The sequence below is a fragment of the Erythrolamprus reginae genome, chromosome 11 (genome assembly GCF_031021105.1).
Source record: "Erythrolamprus reginae isolate rEryReg1 chromosome 11, rEryReg1.hap1, whole genome shotgun sequence".
NCBI lineage: Eukaryota > Metazoa > Chordata > Lepidosauria > Squamata > Dipsadidae > Erythrolamprus > Erythrolamprus reginae.
The window spans coordinates 38,033,954-38,052,675 of NC_091960.1; the positions used below are offsets into that span (position 1 = coordinate 38,033,954).

Here is an 18,722-nt window from a genome sequence, read left to right on the forward strand (position 1 = left end):
ATCTCGAGGAGGAAGTTGATTCGTGCAAAGAGAATTTTCAACGGCTTTTGCAGTCCATAGAAAATGGTGAGCCTAGCGTCCCGTCCAGAGCTGTCCTCGGAGCTGGGGACACAACACATCCGAGGCTTTAAGGCTGACCGGTAGCCTTGTGTTTTATCTGTGTGTGTGGGTTGGCCTGGTTTTGAATGCTACCTGAAGTTCATTGGAATCGTGGTGATTGTATTGGAGGTCGTTTCCATGGTTTATTTGTGAAGGTCCCCGAGTGTTGTAGAAAGCAAGAAACGACACACGTGGCAGGAAGTTCAAAGAAATAAGGAGCCCACAGTTCAAACATTATGTGAGGCTTCCCTGCCACCTGTCCAGGTTCATTCTGCCCTCACCCAGCGACTCTCCTGCAGGGCGGGACAGCTCACAGCAGGCGGCCCAGTTCAGGGGGCTCCTGTGTCTCCGGCAGAGAACGGTCCTGGTGGGCTTGGCTGCTGCTTTAAGGGGTTTGTGAAGGTTCCCCGGTGACCGGAGGCCGTGGGCTCTGCAATCAAGGGGTCCCTCCTGGGGCTCCAGGTTCCCACTCAGCTCTACTTCCCGCCATCCGCAGTCATGTTCCCAGCTTGGCTCTTCTCAGCTCTTTTAGCCAGAGATGGTGGGGGGTGACTCCAAGTCTGTGGAAGCTGCGCCTTGAAACCAGACAGGCTGCCATGGGTCTGTGGAATCCTTGAGTTCCCACTGAACGTCCCCTTCTTTTCTCCGTGAGCAGAGGACAAAGATGAGACGGCGTCCCGGACTTTCCTCTCTGAGCTCAAGAACATCCGCCTTCACCTGGAGGAGTGTGAGCAGCGGCTGGTGGGCACCATCCGGACCCCCAGCAGCACCAGGACCGACGGGGATGCTCTGCAGGAAAACACCTTCCGAGTGGCCGAGCAGGAGGTGGGCATGCCCAGGGGGGTGGGGGGTGGGGGGGTGCTTTAGTAATTTCCCAGGCTGCCTTCTCTTTAGAGCAGCGTTTCCCAACCTTGGCAACTGGGAGATAGTTGGACTTCAACTCCCAGAATCCCCCAGCCAACATATTTATTGATTGATTGGTTGGTTGGTTGGTTGGTTGGTTGGTTGGTTGGTTGGTTGGTTGGTTGGTTGGTTGGTTGGTTGATTGATTGATTGATTGATTGATTGATTGATTGATTTGATTTGATTTGTATGCCGCCCCTCTCCGTAGACTCGGGGTGGCTAACAACAATAATAAAAAATATCATGTAAATCCAATACTAAAAACAACTAAAAAACCCTTATTTGTAAAACTAAACATCCATACAAACATACCATGCATAAATTGTAAATGCCCAGGGGGAAAGAATATCTCAGTTCCCCCATGCCTGATGGCAGAGGTGGGTTTTAAGGAGCTTACGAAAGGCAGGGAGGGTGGGGGCAATTCTAATCTCCTAATTCTAACTCTAATCTAAATGCTGGCTGGGGGATTCTGGGAGTTGAAGTCCAAATATCTCCAAGTTGCCACGGTTGGGAAGTCCAGAGGCCGCAGACTGTGCTGCTGTCGGGTGGAATTGAAGAGGGAACCTTGTACCTGTCCCTCACAAAATGAATCCCTGTTTTGTTTCCCAACTTCCTGCCCATCCCAGCAGCAGGTTCTGTGGGAGACCCAGAACCACAATGCCCTTCAGTTCTTTGTGCTGCTTCTTCTTCATCTTTGCCAATTGGAAGAAGCAAATTCACTCAGAACCTTTGCCTGAGCTGCAGCTTTCTATGAGAAACTCAAAGTGAAACAGTTCATTGCTTTGATGCATCATTTTGTTTTCATGGGTTTGCTTGAAATGCTCAGCCGGCCTTTCTAAACCTCAGGGAGAGATTGCTCTTGTTATTAGGCTTATTTTCCAACCGTCTTTCTTTCCCAAACGTTAGTAAATAGTATCTTGCTAACATAGATTGAACATGTTAATTCCACTTTATAAGGCCTGGCTAAGGCCACACCTGGAATCCTGCATTCAGTTCTGGTCACCACAATGTAAAAAGGAGGTTGAGACTCTAGAAAGTGTGCAGAGAAGAGCCACAAAGAGGACTAGGGGACTGGAGGCTAAAACATACATAGAACGGTTGCAGGAACTGGGCAGGGCTGGTTTAATGAAGAGAAGGACCAGGGGAGACAGGAGAGCAGTCTTCCAATATCTCAGGGGTTGCCATCAAGAAGAAAGAGTCAAGGTATTCTCCAAAGCACCTGAGGGTAGAACAAGAAGTAGTGGGTGGAAACTAAACAAGGAGAGAAGCAACTTAGAACTCAGGAGAAATTTCCTGACAGTTAGAACAATTCATCAGTGGAACAGAAGTTGCTTCCTGAAGTTGTGAATGCTCCAACACTGGAAGTTTTTAAGCAGATGTTGGATAACCATCTGTCTGAAGCGATGTAGGGTCTCCTGCCCAGGCAGGGGGGTGGACTAGAAGACCTCCACGGTCCCTTCCAACTCTGTTGTTGTTGTTATATTCATATGTTTAAAGAAAATGTCAAATCACTATCATAATCCAGACTGGGGGAAGAAAAAAGTCTGGTGGCATAGGAGACACAGGTTCTGTATGGATTGAGACCAGGGATGCAGAGTCTTCCCAAAAGACCCTTCCTTAAATGCTTCATCTCCAGACATGTGGCTGTGGGGGAGCTTGGACGAGGCCTCTTGGCCCGACCTCTAGTCGCAGAGGAGGCTTTGGGGTTGTGCTTGTGCTCACAGTTTGTGGTTGTGTCTGCAGCGCCTGAAGGGAGATTTGCATCACTTGAGGGTCGACCTGGACCAACTGGCCGAGAGATGCAGCCTTTTCCTGCACAAGTCCCCCACGGGGTCAAGCACCCCACAGCTCCGGTCTGAGCTGGACCTGCTGGTGGAAAAGATGGACCAGGTCTATGGGCTCTCTGCCGTCTACCTGGACAAGTGAGTGGCCGCCATTCCCCCTGTTGACTCCCAAAGGGGAACTAGGACGTTGGCTTATGGGAGAAAGTTGGCAAGTGGCAGGACACCGGACACTCTTCATCCCTCTCGCTTGGGGTGTTTGTCCTGTTAAAAAGAGAGGATTCCTAGTAGATTTGCTCTGCCTGCAAATAAAATGTGGCATGTAGAGGGATCTGTTTGATTGTTGGGTGCCCTGCTGACGGGTTCGTACAATCAAAGAGAGTTTCATTCTCTTGAATCCAATTTCTAGAAAGGCAACAGCTGTCGAAGAAGAGAGAATTGCTTCTCGGCTTTGCTTTATTAACAATAAATGCATTCGATTGTCACTCATTTTTCAGGATGCCCTGCAGTTATTCCTGGAGCCCTGGATGCACTGCAAACGATGGGCAGCATTTGCATAACCAGCCCAACATGAAGAGTCATGTTATCTGTTTAAAAAAAACATACAGAACGTGTCCCCCTCTTTCTGATACACAAAATAAATATCTTGTCATGCACACAAATGTAGAGAGAGGCCTGGGTGCTGGCTAGACTCCCCTTGCGCTGCGCATTCGTTGGGCATCAGTCTCAGATTCCTTTGGACTGGGACCCGTCGTCTGCACAGAGCTATACATCGGGCAGGCAATTTGCTGTGGCCAGTTTTTCTGTCCCTCCCCTGCCCTCGCCTGCCGTAGGGTGCCAACACTCAGACCGCTTTTTACAAAATAGGCAGTGACCTAATAGTTATTGTATGGTGTTTGTGAAACGTTTATTGACCTCCTAAGACTGATGGGCCCAGCGCTGTAGCCTTCTCTGCTGGGCTGTGGTGCGTAGCCTGGTGTTGCAGAGGGATTTGAGTCCTGCCTTTGAAAGGGGAAGGGGGGACACATGGGGAGCGAGGCCTTTGGGGAAAGGTTTCGAAACTCTGGCAATAGATGATTCTACAACAATAAAGTGGTTGCATTTCTGGAATCTCCCCAGTGTCCTTTTTGTGAGCTGGCCCACCTCCAAGGGCTGCCAGCAGTTCCCAGATGTGGCCATGGGCAAGAAGGGGGTGAAGGGAAGGGGACAATGTCGCCCTGGCCTGGATGGTCTCTGGATCAGGGAGTGACCTTTCCCTTCTCTCTCTCTCTGCCCCCGCCAGGCTCAAGATGGTGGACGTCATCATTCAGAACACGCAAGGAGCGGAATCCTTGGTCAAAGGCTACGAGGGGAAACTGAGTCAAGAGGAAGCGGTGCCTGCAGACGTCGTCGCCATTCAGTCCCACCGAGTCTCCTTGCAGGTTGGTCGTCCTGAGAGGCTCTTGCACAAGGCCGCAAATCAGTGCCAGTGGCCCCTCCAGCCCTCTGGGCTGCCCGAGTTGGTCCCACGTCTTCCCTGGTCTTCCTCTCCTTGGCCCCCAGTGTGGGAGGCAAACCCCCTTGCGCATAACCATGTACCTGTATCCAGTTGGCTTGCGTGGCCATCTTGGCTTCTGGCTGAAAGGATGAGCCGTGGCAAGGTTCATGTTTTGGGAACATGAGTTTCCGAGAAAGAAGCTGACTTGGACACAGGGTCCTTGACCCACAATCATAATGGACCTTGCTGATGATTATCCTAAGTAATGACAATCACAAAACAGTTCATTCCACGATCAGCCCAATTTTATACTTTGCAGAGGTTGTTAAATAAATCACGTGGTCTTAAATGTCTCCATGGGGGTCACCAGGGGACATTTTTCTCAAAAACTGGAAGTGAGTGAGTTTTCAGCAGAAATGTCATCAATTGTGGTCATGTGACCGTGCCAGGCTGCAAATGGCCATAGATCCAGGATGGCTGCTGTGTGGGCAAAATGTGGTCACCCGAGGGCCGAGTCAGAACTTTGGAACCAGGTTGTACCTACCTGTTGGTGAAAAATCTGTTCACCTGCAGAAGGTTCGGTAACTGAGCAGGTGGCTGCCCTGGTCACTCTGTGAAGGACCATCCTCCCCTTCTGAACCTTCAGCGCATGGCAAGTCGGCTGGGGCAGCTGGCGTGGCTGAGGACCTGGGTGGCCTCCGGGTCTCTTGGCCGAGCATCCAAAGGCTTGTGGGCTTGGTTGACAGGGGGCTGGAGCCTCATTCTTACGAGGAAGCCCTGGACGTCAGGCCCTCTGGAGCGACACATGAAGGTGTGCCGATTGTTGAGACAGAAAAGCCGAGCAAGATTTGGAGCAGAACCCCCCCCTCCCCCCCTGTGGCAAAAGGAGCAGGCACTGGCTGAGAACGAAGCCACCAGCAAGTGGCCACTGTCCCTCTCTGGGGAAACCGCTTGTCCGTTCCTCGTTCAGTGGTAACGTTTGCTCCTTGTCCTTCTTTTGTGTCGTTACCATGTTCCAGCACTGGATTAGTGAGGTCAACACCAAGACCGCCGTCTTTGCCACCTTGGAGGACGACCTGGCGAGAGCCAAGGGGGCAGCGGACCAGCTGTACCGCTTGAAGCAGGAGCGCAGCCTGGACCTGGACCACTACCAGGAGAAGCGGGCGCAGCTGTGGGACCGCTGGCAAAGGGTCAGCCTGCAGATGGAGACGCGGTGAGGAAGGGGCTGCGTGGAGCCTTTTCAGAGCCCCCCCTGCAAAGTTTTTCTCTCTCCTGCTCTCAGGGCGCCGTGGTTGAAGCCTCTTTTATGCGCTTTCTCCTTTCCTCTGCTTCCTTCCCTCCGTTTCTTGGCAGAAAATCCGAGCTGGAGAATATTGAGGACGTTCTCCGGGACTATCGGGACTGTCACGGGGCCCTTGTCCGGTGGATTGAGCAGACCACGGTCCAGCAGGAGCGGATGAAGCCTGGGCAAGCAGAGGACAGCCGGGTGCTCTCGGAGCAGCTCAGTCAGCAGATGGTAAGGAGGAGGGTGGAGAGAGGCGAGAAGGTCCTTTCTATTTCAGTCTCAGCTCCATGCTAGGCACAGTGGCCTTTGGGTCCAACGCAGCTGCCCAGCCCTTATCTCCTTCGGAATAAGCGCTGTGAATTGAGAGGGAAAGGTTGTGTCTTCCCCAAGAGAGTCTGAAAACACCAGTCACGGCTTAATAGGATTATTGGAGAGGAGGGGGGAAATATCTCCCTGCCCCAAAACATGGATTTAAAAACACGAAGTTATTTTGAAAGGCAGAAGAGCCTCTCGCTTGTAATTGTGATTTTGACTTTGGCTTTTGTGTTGAATGCAAGGCCCTGTTTGCTGAAATAGAAGCCAATCAAGGCAACCTGGACCAATGTCAGACGCTGTCTCAGCAATATTCCACCTCTGTCAAGGTAACATAGTCCCTCCAGTTGTGCAAAGAAGGAGCCCTACACAAGGGATAAAGACAGACAACGACACCTACTAGGCAACACTTACCCTCAGCAAAAGCACAGCCCATAAAACTCACAACCTTACTAAAACCTTCCCAACCTCTCCAGTGTCTCCCCTCTTACTGACCCCCAGACAGAGATGTCTCAGTCTGGCCAATCAAAAGGGGATATTTTTAGTGCCTTATAAACATGCCTGGGTTTCCATGCCTGGGCTACGTCCAGTAGCTGCTCCAGAGTGGGCGTAGAAGTCGTGTGGGGCTGAGTTTGCTTTGGGAGAGGAGGAGGGTGATGGTAGTTCACTTTGGGGAGAAAGAGCATCAGGGCCTGTTAGCCATGCGTGGAGAATCGCCCTGCAGCAGCGGAATCCCTCTGGTCCTTTTGCCCTCTCAGGAGTATGAGTTGCAGCTGATGACCTACCGGGCCTTTGTGGAATCTCAGCAGAAGTCCCCCGTGAAGCGCCGGCGTGTCCTCTCCTCCTCCGACGCGGTCACACAGGAGGTGAGTGGTGGCCCCTGCGGGCCCTGGGTTTCCCTCTGCAGGGCCTGGGGGGCAGGGGAGCCTCGGCTCTTAGCGTTGCTCCTACAAACAACTTCCTTTTCCCATCAGATTAACTTTTGCCTTTGGAGAATAAACCATTGATAACAATCACCCAAGAAAGCCAGTCGGGGCGTTGGTCTCCCAAGCCTTGCGCAAGGGTACAAACGCTTGGCTTGTGCGCTTAGTCAAAACGCTGGACGTTGTTAAGTGGCGCTCTTCAACACTGAGCCGCCGACTCCCCTTCTAATGGGGGGAGCGTGAGGACGCTCTCTGCCACCTCTGGAGGGTCCCAGGTGCAGGGATTCCCCCCTTTCATCCCGAGGGTCCAACGAGTCAGGCAGACCACAGTTCTTCTCACCCCCTAACTTAAGAACTGCCTGCCTCCTCCCTGAGATTGGTTGTGAGCCCCCCCCCCTTTGCCTTCCTTTGTCTTCCTTCTTGTGGGGAGGAGGAGTATCTTTCTTTTGGGGGGGGGGGTCTCCTGTGTCTTTTGCTTTCTGTAAATGAGAAGCATTTTACTTTACGCTTCGTTGTTGCTGGCTTTAACGGGTGTGTTCTTTGTGCTTCTCGTACCTTGTAGTTCATGGATTTACGGACACACTACACAGCCTTGGTCACATTGACTACACAACATGTGAAGTACATAAGCGATGCTCTCCGGCGCCTGGAAGAGGAAGAAGTAAGGGCAGAATTTGTGTCCTCTGGTGTTTGCCTGGTGAATCCAGTTGGGCCCCCTGGAGCCTTTGTCTCATGAGCCCAGGAGAAGTTGGGCAGCCCCCTCAGGGGGGCATCAGAGCGAAGGGTCTTGGAGACATTCTGCAGTCAGCAGTTCTGGCTAAAGGGAGGTCTGAGCTCCTCCTCTGGTGCCACAAGGGGAGGACCCCGCTCTGCCTCCCCCCCCCCCCCCAGGCTGGTCAACTTCACAGCCAAGACAACGGATCTCAGCAGAACTGTTCCCTCTTGGCATTCAAAGACTTCTACTTTCGTGTGATCTTTGTGCCTTGTTTCACCTTTCCTGACACACCGCAGAGGACCTGGGCCTGGTCATTCCCTCCGGCCCCCTGAGTTCATTTCAGTTCCAGCAATGTTCTGTGCCCCCCCTGCCCCCCAGCCCTTCTCCTTACACCCTGGGAAGCCCCCAGGCAGGTCTATATCCACTCGCCTTAGAAGAGGGTTCTGGCTCACTGGTCCCATGTAGTTTGACACTGTTATGCCTGTGCTATGCACCCATGGTGGCTAGCGGTGGCTTTGGTGTGTATATGTTGTCTGATATCATTTTTTTGCAGAAAGTGGTAGAGGAAGAGAAGCAGGAACACCTGGACAAGGTGAAAGGACTCCTGGGCTGGGTGACCAGCTTCAAGCAGAGCCCACCGTCCAGCAGCATCTGCCCCACCAAGAGGAAAATGCTGGGAGACCTTGAGAAGTCCATTGTGGAGCAGCAGGTGACTCCTCCCTTGCCTTGAACCCCTCTTTCTCATCGTGGGCCGCTTAAGTGATGTCTCCCGTGCTCTCCACCTCCCTCTGAGCTTCTCATTCTTGGGGGGCAAATGTATCACTTGAAGGTCCCTCTGTCTCCCTCTCAGGGCTTGAATGAAGAACTGGCTGCAAAGAAGGAGGAAGTCTCAGAAGCTATAAAAACTGCTCAAATATTTCTTGCAAAACATGACAACAAGTAAGTTGGGAAAATAACACACATTTGGAAAGTTGGATTACTGCAAGCCTGAAAAGCAGACGCCAGAATAAGTTTTAATGGAACTTTCCCCAGTCACCAAATTGTACAAATTATTTGCATTTGTAGTAGAAATCTCGTGATTCTGACCTTTGTCTGGGAAAGGAATTAGATGAAGGGAACCTGACTTTATATCTCTGCAGAAAGGTCACGGAATGAGACCCCGTTGGGTAATGGGCCATTTCAGCCCCCCCTCCCCCCGGAGATGGGTACTGCCCTCCCCCCTCCTTGCCTTCGAAAGAGTCTAAAAACTGACCTCTGCCCCCAAGCTTGGGCTCCTTAGATTCTGCCCCCTCGCCAGTGAATGTACAGTGGGTTTGTCTGGATGGATATGCATGTGTTTTAATCGGGTTTTTAGTTTTTTCAATGTAACCTTTTCAATGTGACTTTTAATCTAATGTTAACTGTATCTGGATGTTTATTACCCTTTTTACATGTTGTCAGTTGCCCTGAGTCTTCGGAGAGGGGCTGCATATAAATCTAATAATTTCTGCCCAGGAAAAAGAAACCCCTAAAAAGACCCTGAGGTAGAGAGAGGCACCGGGGGCTTCAGCGCCCCCCCCCCCCATTCTTAAGGCCTCTTCGGGACATCGGCATGGCTGGCAAAACAAGGCACAGTGGCGTTTGCACTGATGCAGCCCACACACACAAGAGCCACATGGGACCCTGGCCTGGCCTTTTTTTTTTTTTTTTGAAAATAAATTTATTAAATATATACTGTACAATAAAAACCAAATACAGAAAGACAAAAGAGATATGCATATTGTACATTTTTTACACTCTACTTATGTAGTAATTGGGGAGTGGAAGAAGGGGGTTGTGAAGGGAACCCTGGCCTGGCCTTCTGTTTTATCCTACCGTTTCTAAAGGGTTTTTATTCCATTTGGGCGCCTCCAGAAGACCGTGGTGGTAGTGGACAGTTGAAGAAAAAGGCCGGGCATTGCTGCCTTAGCAAGTTACTCCATCTCCCTGCATCCCAGTCATGTCTTGGATATAGGAAGTGGTATCAATATTGACCTATTAAATAAACACATATTGTCACTTATTCCTGCTATCATAGAGTACCGTAGTTATAGTAGCCACCCACCATTCACATCTGAGGCCTCGGAGAAGTGTGGCTCACCGATGTGCAAAGGCTTTGGCCAGGATGACTGTTGGCTGCTGCCCACTGGCTGTTTTTCCCTGTCCCAAGCTGCCTTTCCTCCCATGCTGCAGGCTTTCTGACCAGGAGAAGGCGCAGATCTCGGTCCAGCTGGATGCCCTCAAGGAGACTTACCACCAGCTCTGCTGCGACTCCACGGAACAGCTGCAGCAGCTGCAGAGACACATGGCCCAGGAGATGGCGCACCAGGTAGCTCTTTCGCCACTCCCTTTGTCTTCCACACCTGTGGCCTTCTCTCCCCTGGGGTAGAAGGGAAGGTCTGGGCTTAGGGACACCCTGAAAAACTCTGAAAGTTCATAGAGGCACCAGGAGAAAATTCTCAGTCTGTAGGGAGGACGGAACCAGGCTGAGAAGGTTTCTTAGAGCAGCTAACGGTTAGTAGACGGTAGACTAGGCCTGGCCCCTGAAGGGCTCTTCCTTCCTTCCTTCCTTCCTTCCTTCCTTCCTTCCTTCCTTCCTTCCTTCCTTCCTTCCTTCCTTCCTTCCTTCCTTCCCTCCCTCCCTCCTTCCTTCCTTCCCCCTTCTTTCTTTCTTTCTTTCTTTCTTTCTCTCTCTCTCTCTCTCTCTCTCTCTCTCTCTCTCTCTCTTTCTCAGGGAGGATGGTTAGTTTGTGCTTCCTCCAGCAATATTTCTCCCAGACAGTTGTGAAAGGCTTATCAAGAAAAGCTGATGGACACCCAAGGGAGAGACCAACCTGTGGGAGCCCTCAGCAGATCCTGGGTGGAAGAGACAGGGAGGGGGCAGGGGGGAGGGGAGGGTTATTTAAGAAAGGGAGAACAAAAGGTGAAAACCCCAGAAATAAGCCAGGTGACCTGCAAAGCAGGGTGAAGAACGTGGCTGACATAGGATTGACGCTTGTAATCCCGAAAGATTTTTTTCTCCTCTCTCCCCGTTGGCCCACGGAAAGACCCCATTGGTGGCCAGTCCACAGCCTGCGATGCTTTGCAATCATGAAGTGTGTCAGTGGTCAAAAATGGCCAAAGCATTTCTCCCTTCAGATCTCCTGTTCTCCTGCCCTCTTTTCTGATGCCCTTGGCCCATTGTCCATCTTTGTCCCTGCTTTGTTCACGAGTCCTCTCTGAATATACCTGTGTATCATTGTATATAAATGTGATATTCATGTGTCCAATGCCACCTGCATATCTGTGTGGAATTGTGTTTTAATGCTTACAGGATCCCTCTGCTCTGAAGCATTGCAAACCAAAACAGCCAGACGGATAGATGTCACTCTGTTCATTTAGGCACCCCCCCTGCAGAGAAAGGGGTGCAGTTTCAAGTCATAGCACCACAGCAGATGCCCCCAGAAAATCCTCCCAGGGGTCTTCTCCAAGTATTGCAATCACTGAATTTGGGGGTCCTTGGCTAAATTCTCTTTTGTCCCAGCCTAGAAAAACCTGCTTATTTCTTCGTGTCCACTGTGATCCCTCTTAGGGACTAGCATCCCTTTATAATTCTGGATGCCTGATGTGGAACACGTTCTGGGGAAATGGGGGGAGGGGGGGAGAGGAATCCAACAGGTATTTTTCAGTTTCACCAGGGATTAAGCATGAAGCGCTGACTTTCGGTTTGGGTGCTTCACGGCTGCATGGGACCCCTGAAACATTTCTGCTTGTGGAAAACCTCCAACTTTTGGGGGGACAAAAAGATTGTTCAGGTTTTAAGGCAACGGGTGGAGCAGACAGAGCTGCACATCCGAAACACCAGAACTGGCGGAAGCCTCTGCATTGAGCATGATGATGTGTCCCTGTTGTTCTCTGTTCCGTGTTTATTTACTATTCAGAATAACTACCACCCTTGTTTACAATTCTCTGTTGTTGTTTTTGAAAAACTAACCTTCCTGGAGTTTGCACCAAACACATCTGGGGCCGTCGTGGGGGTTGGGCCTTGTGTGGGTGTTCTCTCTACTTTTGTGCAAACCAAACAGTCGCATGCCGGACGCTAACCCCCAGCTTTCACACTGTGTGCGCCACACACGGCTGAGCTGCTCCCCAAAGGCTCGGTCTCTAACTGCAAAGCCCCCGACTCGGGTAAGTAAGACGCCTTTTGACGCCCCTCCTCCTCCTCCTCCTCCTCTTTCCCCCTTGTCCTAATACCTGACCACGCATGTCTGGAGTCGTGGCTGTGGCGGTAGCAGCCCTAAAAGGCCTTTGCGGTTCGCTTGGCCCAGGGAGCAGGAGAAGGGCCACCCTGGGGGCGGTTCTGGGTTCAAGGGAAGAATCTCTGGGGCCCTGCAGCTTTCTCACCCCTGGACCTGTCGTCGTGATGGCCCAAAGCGTCCAAGGTGTAAAGATCCACGGATTCTCTCTTCCGTTACTGCTGACCTGCTATGCCAGTGGTTCCCAACCTTTCTAATGCCGTGAGCCCTTAATACAGTTCCTCGTGTTGTGGTGACCCCCAACCATAAGTCTAGCACCAATTCTCCCAACAGAGCTTGAAGCTGGTTGGCAGGAAGGTCCGAGGGACACCCCCACTGTCAACGCCTGATTGGTCGGATGGTAAAGACACGTCCCAAGGCGCCAGAATAGAAGCTTTAGTTCCTCAACACCAGGGGAAATTTGTCTTTCTTGCCATGGTCCTAGGCAGCCCCTGTGAAATGGTCGGTCAGCCCCCAAAGGGGTCCTGACCCCCAGGTTGAGAACCACTGTGCTAGACGGAGGAAACGCAGCCTTTCCATGAGAGGCCTCTTCTGGAAGTGGACGTGCCGTGGCCTTAGGCCCAATTCCCATAAGATTGAAACACATCCCCTCACAGCTGGGAAGATGGTTAACGGTGAGATGGAAATCTGGTCCTCCAAGGGCAAACCACACGTGTGTATTCACTGTATTTGATGTGTGGCTTCATTGTCCCTCGGAATTGGGTGGCTCATCAATTCAAATAAAATATTTCATGCCACTCAAGAGACAGTGCAGAGTGCTCCCTCCTCCCCTTGACTCCCAGAAACCTGTCAGGTGGGTTGGGATGAGCCGGAGGGGCAGTGGCCAGAGAAGGACCGGGCCTTCTGGTCTCTGGGTTGCTGGCCCGGCTCTTTCCACTGCTCCAAAATAACTTCTCCCAAGCTTCACGCGGTTTAGGTTTTCCCAGATTCCCACTTTGGAAGAGCTGCCGTGTCTTGAAATTAAGAAAGTCGTGTTGGGATGGCAGAAAGCGCTAAGTGGCCTCCTTTCCTCTAGGCTGCCCCTCCCAAGCCAGGCGAAGGGACGTTGCCCCTTTGGGAGCCGCCTGCTTTCTCCTGCTCCCCCTTCCTAGAACCCCCTGGGTGGTCTGTGTTGTGGTCCTTCTGTGCTGCCTGTCTCCCCCTGTGCGCAAAGGGGGCTCTGGGAGTGCATGGCCGTGGTTCTGGGCAGGATTCTTCTCCCCCCTTTCCTCTGTCTTCCTCCCCCGGGGAAAGTGGCTGCAAGAAACCCCCTACCTCCCCCCCGCTGCTGCTTTGCTGCTCTTGCTGGGTGTCCGAAATGTCTCAGTGGGGCCTCACCTCCCTGGCTAGATTGAGCTCCACACTGAAAACAATTTGCAAGATCAAAATTGTCCCACAACGTATGTATATCAGCAACCTAATTAACAGCTGCTCTCTAGTCCAGTGGTCCTCGCGCTTCAGACGACTGAGACATCTTGGACTGGGCTGCACTTATGGGTCCACTAGGGCTGTGGCTCTGATTTCTCTCTCTCTCTCTTTCCCCCCCAGGGAAGTGAGGCTGTGGCCGGAGTGCTTGACCTGGGCACCATGGAAGTCTTCTCTGTCCCTGACGCCATGCAGAAAGGCCTCCTGGACCAAGAAACGGGCCTTGTCCTCCTGGAAGCCCAGGTGGTCACCGCTGGCCTGATGGTTCCCAACGCCCGGGAAAGGCTCTCGCTGCCCGAAGGCCTAACAACGGGCATCATAGATGGCAAGACCTTCCAGCGTTTGGAGCAAGTGCAGGAGGCTGTCCAGATGATCAACAACATGCCACCCCAAGGCAGCCCCTTCCATCCTGTCGTTGCTGCCATTGAAACCGGAGTCATCAGTGAAGATACTGGGCTCAGGATGGCCCAAGCACAGCTCCTCACTGGAAGCTTTATCCATCCGTCCAGCCACGAGCAAATTGGTCTGGAAGAGGCTCTTCAGAAAGGCCTCATGACCAGCCACTTCCACCAGGCGTTGGCATCTCGTTTGAACTCTTGCCAAGAGGCTTTGGCTGACCCAGACTCAGCTGAGAAAGTGACCTTTGATGACCTGATGCGTCAGTGTGTCGCCCACCCGGAGACAGGGCTGAAGCTGCTCCCAGTAAAACAGGCGCCAGGTGGGAGGGCGAGCTCCCAGTCGGGCCCAGACCCCTGCACCCTCCGCGCAGGTCCTGAAGGAGTGGCGGAAGAGGAAGGGACACGGGAATCGCTAGGAGGCCATTGCAAGGTCACTGTGGAGGAAGCTGGGAGAGATCATTTAATTGAACAAGAATGGGCTCACGATCTCCTGGTCAGACAACTGCAGACCGGAGGCATTGTGGACACGCTGGCCGGAGAGAGGGTTTCCCTACAGAAGGCAATCGAGGGAGGCCTGGTGACATCACGGCTGGCGGTGATGGTCCTGGAATCCCTCCGTTCGTTCATGGGGCTCGTGAGGCCTGAGTCCGGGGAGGTCGTGCCTGTTAGGGATTCCCTGGAGCAAGGGGTCCTGACCTCTGAGCTGGCTGATGACATTTTGAGAGGCAGGCAAAACATCAAAGCACTTTTTAAAGCGGAGACGAACGAACTCTTTCCCTGGAAGGAAGCTGTTGACTGTGGAATCCTGAGTGAAGATGTTGCCCAAACATTACAGTCCACTTGCCTCCCTGACTTCATCCCAGAGGAGGGGGCCCCTCCTGACCCCTCCGGCAACTTCCAGGGCAAAAGCTCTCCCCCTGCCCAACCAGCGGGTCCTGGGGAAGGGAAGGAGGGCCCCCGAAGCAGCTGGGAAGAAGAAAAGAGGCTGCTCTACTTGATGAGCCACAGCTACGTGAACATCCACAACGGTGAGAGAGTGCTTCTGGTGGATGGAGAGTTAAGTAGCCTGTCCGGAATCCTGGTGCCAGCAAAACAAAATGGCTCCAGCATTGACCTTTTAGGAGCTAGCAAGACGCAGCCCCAAGAACGGCGTGAGGGTGTTGGCAGGGGGGCCACAATTGAAGACCCTGGATGCCACGATGAAATAATTGTAGAGGAACTCAGCCTTAATTCACCTGCATCAGAAAACACACAGGAACAGAAACCGCAGCCCCACATTTCTCTACCGAGCAAAATCATCCGATTGAATATTGGAGACATCAGTGAACTTGTGAATGTGAAGGAAGAAGAGACGGTGGCTGATCTTGCAGGAGGCCTGGGAGGAGAGTTGGGAGGCTCCAGAAGAGAGCAAGGTCTGGTGCAGATGCAGAACAACAGTCGTGTGGAGCTGCAGGGATTTTGCAAGTCCGATTGTGAAAGGGAGACCAGGAATGAAGAGGTCAAGCTTGAAAAAGAACTATCAGAAGAGGAAAGGACGACATTGGAAGAGCAAGGAAGAGAAGCGGGGGGACATGAGGTCAGACAAAGAGATTTGACTGCTGACACTTTGGAAAAGATGGGAAAACCTCACATTTTAGAAAAGGAAGTAATAGCAGCAGATAGGAGGCCAGAGGCTACCAACTGGTCAAGCATGGGGAAAGTGCAGAATGGATCAAGAGATGGCCTTTTTATTGAAGCCGAAGGGGACCCTGTGGATGGACATATTGAAAGGGACCAGTTGGCCACCGACAAAAGCGTTGTTCCCATCTCTCCAAGCGCCACTTCCGTGTCGCCAAAACCACCTGCAGGAGGCAGCGCTCTGACCCTGCTGTTAACGCAGCTGCAAGAAGGGGGCGTCATTCATGAGCCGACAGGGAAGAAAATGCTCCTGGACGAGGCCGTGGCCTGCGGAGCTGTGCCCAGCCACACGGCCATGAAAGTGATGGGTGAGATGGAGATGTTCAGGGGCTTCTTTGATGCAGGGACCTCTGAGTCACTAACCACTGAAGAAGTGGTCAGTGCAGGGCTGATGGATGAGAACCTTCTCCAGAAAGTGTTGGCTGCAGATCAAGCCATAAGTGGTGTTATTGACCCATGGAGCAAAAGCATTCACTCCATCAAGGAGGCATCTGAGTTTGGGCTGTTGGACACAGAAACTGCCACCAGAATCTTGGAGGCACAAGTGGCGACTGGAGGAATTGTTGATTTCAAGCGTGGTAAAAAAATGTCCGTCACTTTGGCTTCCAACCTTGGCCTGATACCCAATTCCGGTCAGGAAAACCTTCAGAAGCTGGAGAAAGCATTTAAGGGCAAATGTGCTGAAGAGACAGTGAAAGAAAAACTCATTGCTTTGCAGGCTGAAGTAGGAGGTGTCTTGGATCCTAAAACCCGTGAGCCCCTCACGGTCGCCCAGGCTGTGCAAAGGGGGCGTCTGAGTGAGGAAAAGGCCTTCGGACTCCTCACCAAGCAGATAGCCAGCGGAGGCATCCTCCACCACAAGACGGGCATGAGGCTCTGCGTGGACGATGCTTTGGAGCATGAATTGATTGATGGAAACCTCTACCGAGACCTCCGAAGGGCAGAGGAGATATGTCTTCACCGTTCCATTCATCCTGAAACGAACAAACCCGTGTCCTTACCTCCAGCCGTATCCCTTGGATTGATCAGTTCAGATTTTCAAAGGAAAGTTCAAGAAATCCAAGCCTCCACTGGCAGCATATTTGACCCTGGTTTGGGCCAGAACATTACGTTGGCTGAGGCTGTTAAGAAAGGGCTGATGTCCAAACCAGTTATGGAACAAGCAGCCGTCTCCTCTGAAATGAAGGAAGCGATTCTTTATCCAGGTAGCTGCAGATTGGTGCCACATTCAGAATTGGTCAGAAGGAGCAAGATTGACGTTGAGTCAGGGCACAGATACTTAGAAGTCCTCCCCTTTCAAGAGGTCAAAGATGAGGGGACTGGGAAGGTCTTGTTGGGTTCTCAGGCAGTCAAACGTGGCAGAGTGGACACCACCCTTGCTCTGAGGTTGCTGCAGGCTCAGGCAGACACAGGTGGCATCCTGGAGACTTCTACTGGCCAAAGGCTGTCCTTGGCATCTGCTCTGGAGAAAGAGGTTCTGGATGAAGAGACAGCTAAAATCATTGCTGTCAATCAGGTTCGGGGCGGAGGGATTGTTAGTGCTGTGAGTGGAAAGCGGGTAACTTTGACAGAGGCCACGGAAAAAGGCTTGGTCACCCCCAAACTAGCCAGTGCAATTCAAGCACCTGATCTCGTCACCCATAAATGGAGACATGGCTTAGAAGGCCACAAAGGCCCAGAGCCCCAGAGGTTGCCGCAAACCGATGCCCCAAAGCCTGGAACATTGGCCAGTCACAACTGCCCTGGTGGTGAAGAGCCGGTGGTGCCGCCTGAAGCAACGGACTCCGGCACTTCTGCCGAAGCTCCCACGGCTTCATTGAAGGCAAGTGGGGAGGGGGAGGGGGAGGGACCGACTTCCCCTTCTGCCGTCCCAACTGCGGACAGCTCGTTCAGTCGGTTTTTAGAGGAGAACAAACCGGCCCCTGAGCTGGCCTTCATGTTGGACCCAGTTGAAAACCTGAGGGTAAAGACCCAGAAAAAAAATAGCAAAAAGAAAAATAAGTTGAGGAAGAAAGAATTTTCTAAAGAAAGGCTAGAAACACAGACAAATCAAGAGGCTGAAAAGCTTCCGGAAGGAACTTCCCCCGTGGACAGTAGCACCATGAATGGAGACCAGGAGCAAAGAGAAAAGGTCTTTCAGCCAGAAGAAAATGCTTGTGGATCCCGTGGCCTTGAAATAGCTGATAGAACCCCACACGTGGACTCCGTAGAGGGTCAGGCATCCCGAGAACGCAGCCCTGCAACTCAACAACAGAAGGAAAGCGGTGGTGGGCATCTCCAAGGCTCTGCCGAGATTGGGTCCAACAAGCAGGCTGACCACAAATTGCTCACGGACGGCAGAATGGAGCTGCCAAGCCAAGGTTCAGAATTGAAAGCTCATGAACTCAGCACTTTGGAAAGTGTTGACTCAAAAACCACGAAGAAGAAGAAGAAAGCAAAAAAGATTAAGAAACAAAGCAGCCCCTCACCAGCCCCCAGCGACACCCCCACGACAAGAAGAACCAAGGTGGAGTCCATCCCCAGCACTGCAGAGCCCTTGTGGGAAAGTCCCCCTGGTGGGGCAACGAGCCCACTTAAAGGAGGTGGAGGTCAAAGCCAGGACCCTCAGGCGGGCGGGAAAGAGCAGCAGCATGTTGGGGCTGAAGAAGAGAGCCTTGCCCCCAAGAGAGAGGCACAAAAGACCAGACTGGACAGGGATTCTTCAGCAGATGCCACAGAAGAACAAACATCGCTTAAAAAGGGGGAAGAACCTTCTAGCGCAGAAGACCAGGGACCCAAGCACACAGAATTCTTTGGGCCTCCTGAGTCCAAATCAGAAGATGTTCAGAAGGAGGGAAAAGGATTAGGGGACAAGTTGAGGTCTTCTTCCCCAGTGACATCGCTCATAACAGAAGAAACCGGGGTCAAAGAAGGGCTTGGAAAAGAGGACACCCTTGACCGTAAAGAGCTGCCCACCTCCTCAGGAGGAGAAGAGTCGAGGCCGGACGGGGACATTGTTGGACCAGGGGGACAAATGCTGCATGATGGGGAGTTTCCAGAAAGCAAAAAGGAGGATTCGGAAAAGGAATCAGAAGCAAACAGAGACGTCGGGAACGTTGCTGAAGAAGAGAAAGGTCCAGATGTTTCCACATCCACCAAGGTAGGTAGTTGGAATCTTACGGCTGCTCATGCATAGCTCATAAGTTAACTAGACAACTAGTGTATTTATGAAGGACAAAATGGACACCTAGGGAAAGTTCTCCGAAAGCCACTGTAGATAGTGGTGAAGGGACCTGGCTCGGACCTGGGGAGCGCTGGGGTTCTAGACCCGCCTTAGGCCCAAATGGGTGAGTTTGCGCCAGTCCCTTTCTAGCAGGCCGTGGAAAACCTCTTCTGAAATCTCGCCCAGAAAACTACAGGGACAAATCCCACCGTCTCCTCCTTGAACTGTGCAGC

The 18,722-nt window shown here is 52.1% G+C and overlaps 1 protein-coding gene across 4 annotated transcripts in view; it reads left to right on the forward strand.

Annotated features, from left to right (window-relative positions):
- MACF1 (microtubule actin crosslinking factor 1) overlaps positions 1-18,722 on the forward strand; it is a 185,693-nt gene that overhangs the window by 79,369 nt on the left and 87,602 nt on the right. For 3 of the 4 annotated variants that reach the window (XM_070764906.1, XM_070764907.1, XM_070764908.1), the window contains exons 24-36: positions 1-66; positions 755-924; positions 2,746-2,924; positions 4,066-4,204; positions 5,280-5,473; positions 5,614-5,776; positions 6,103-6,186; positions 6,616-6,723; positions 7,343-7,441; positions 8,049-8,204; positions 8,346-8,434; positions 9,707-9,842; positions 13,336-18,426. The exon at positions 1-66 is cut by the window's left edge and continues 118 nt beyond it. In XM_070764906.1, the coding sequence (XP_070621007.1) occupies positions 1-66; positions 755-924; positions 2,746-2,924; positions 4,066-4,204; positions 5,280-5,473; positions 5,614-5,776; positions 6,103-6,186; positions 6,616-6,723; positions 7,343-7,441; positions 8,049-8,204; positions 8,346-8,434; positions 9,707-9,842; positions 13,336-18,426 (6,674 nt within the window). The remainder of the gene's footprint in view (positions 67-754; positions 925-2,745; positions 2,925-4,065; positions 4,205-5,279; positions 5,474-5,613; positions 5,777-6,102; positions 6,187-6,615; positions 6,724-7,342; positions 7,442-8,048; positions 8,205-8,345; positions 8,435-9,706; positions 9,843-13,335; positions 18,427-18,722) is intronic. The other variant, XM_070764909.1, reaches the window with a different exon arrangement.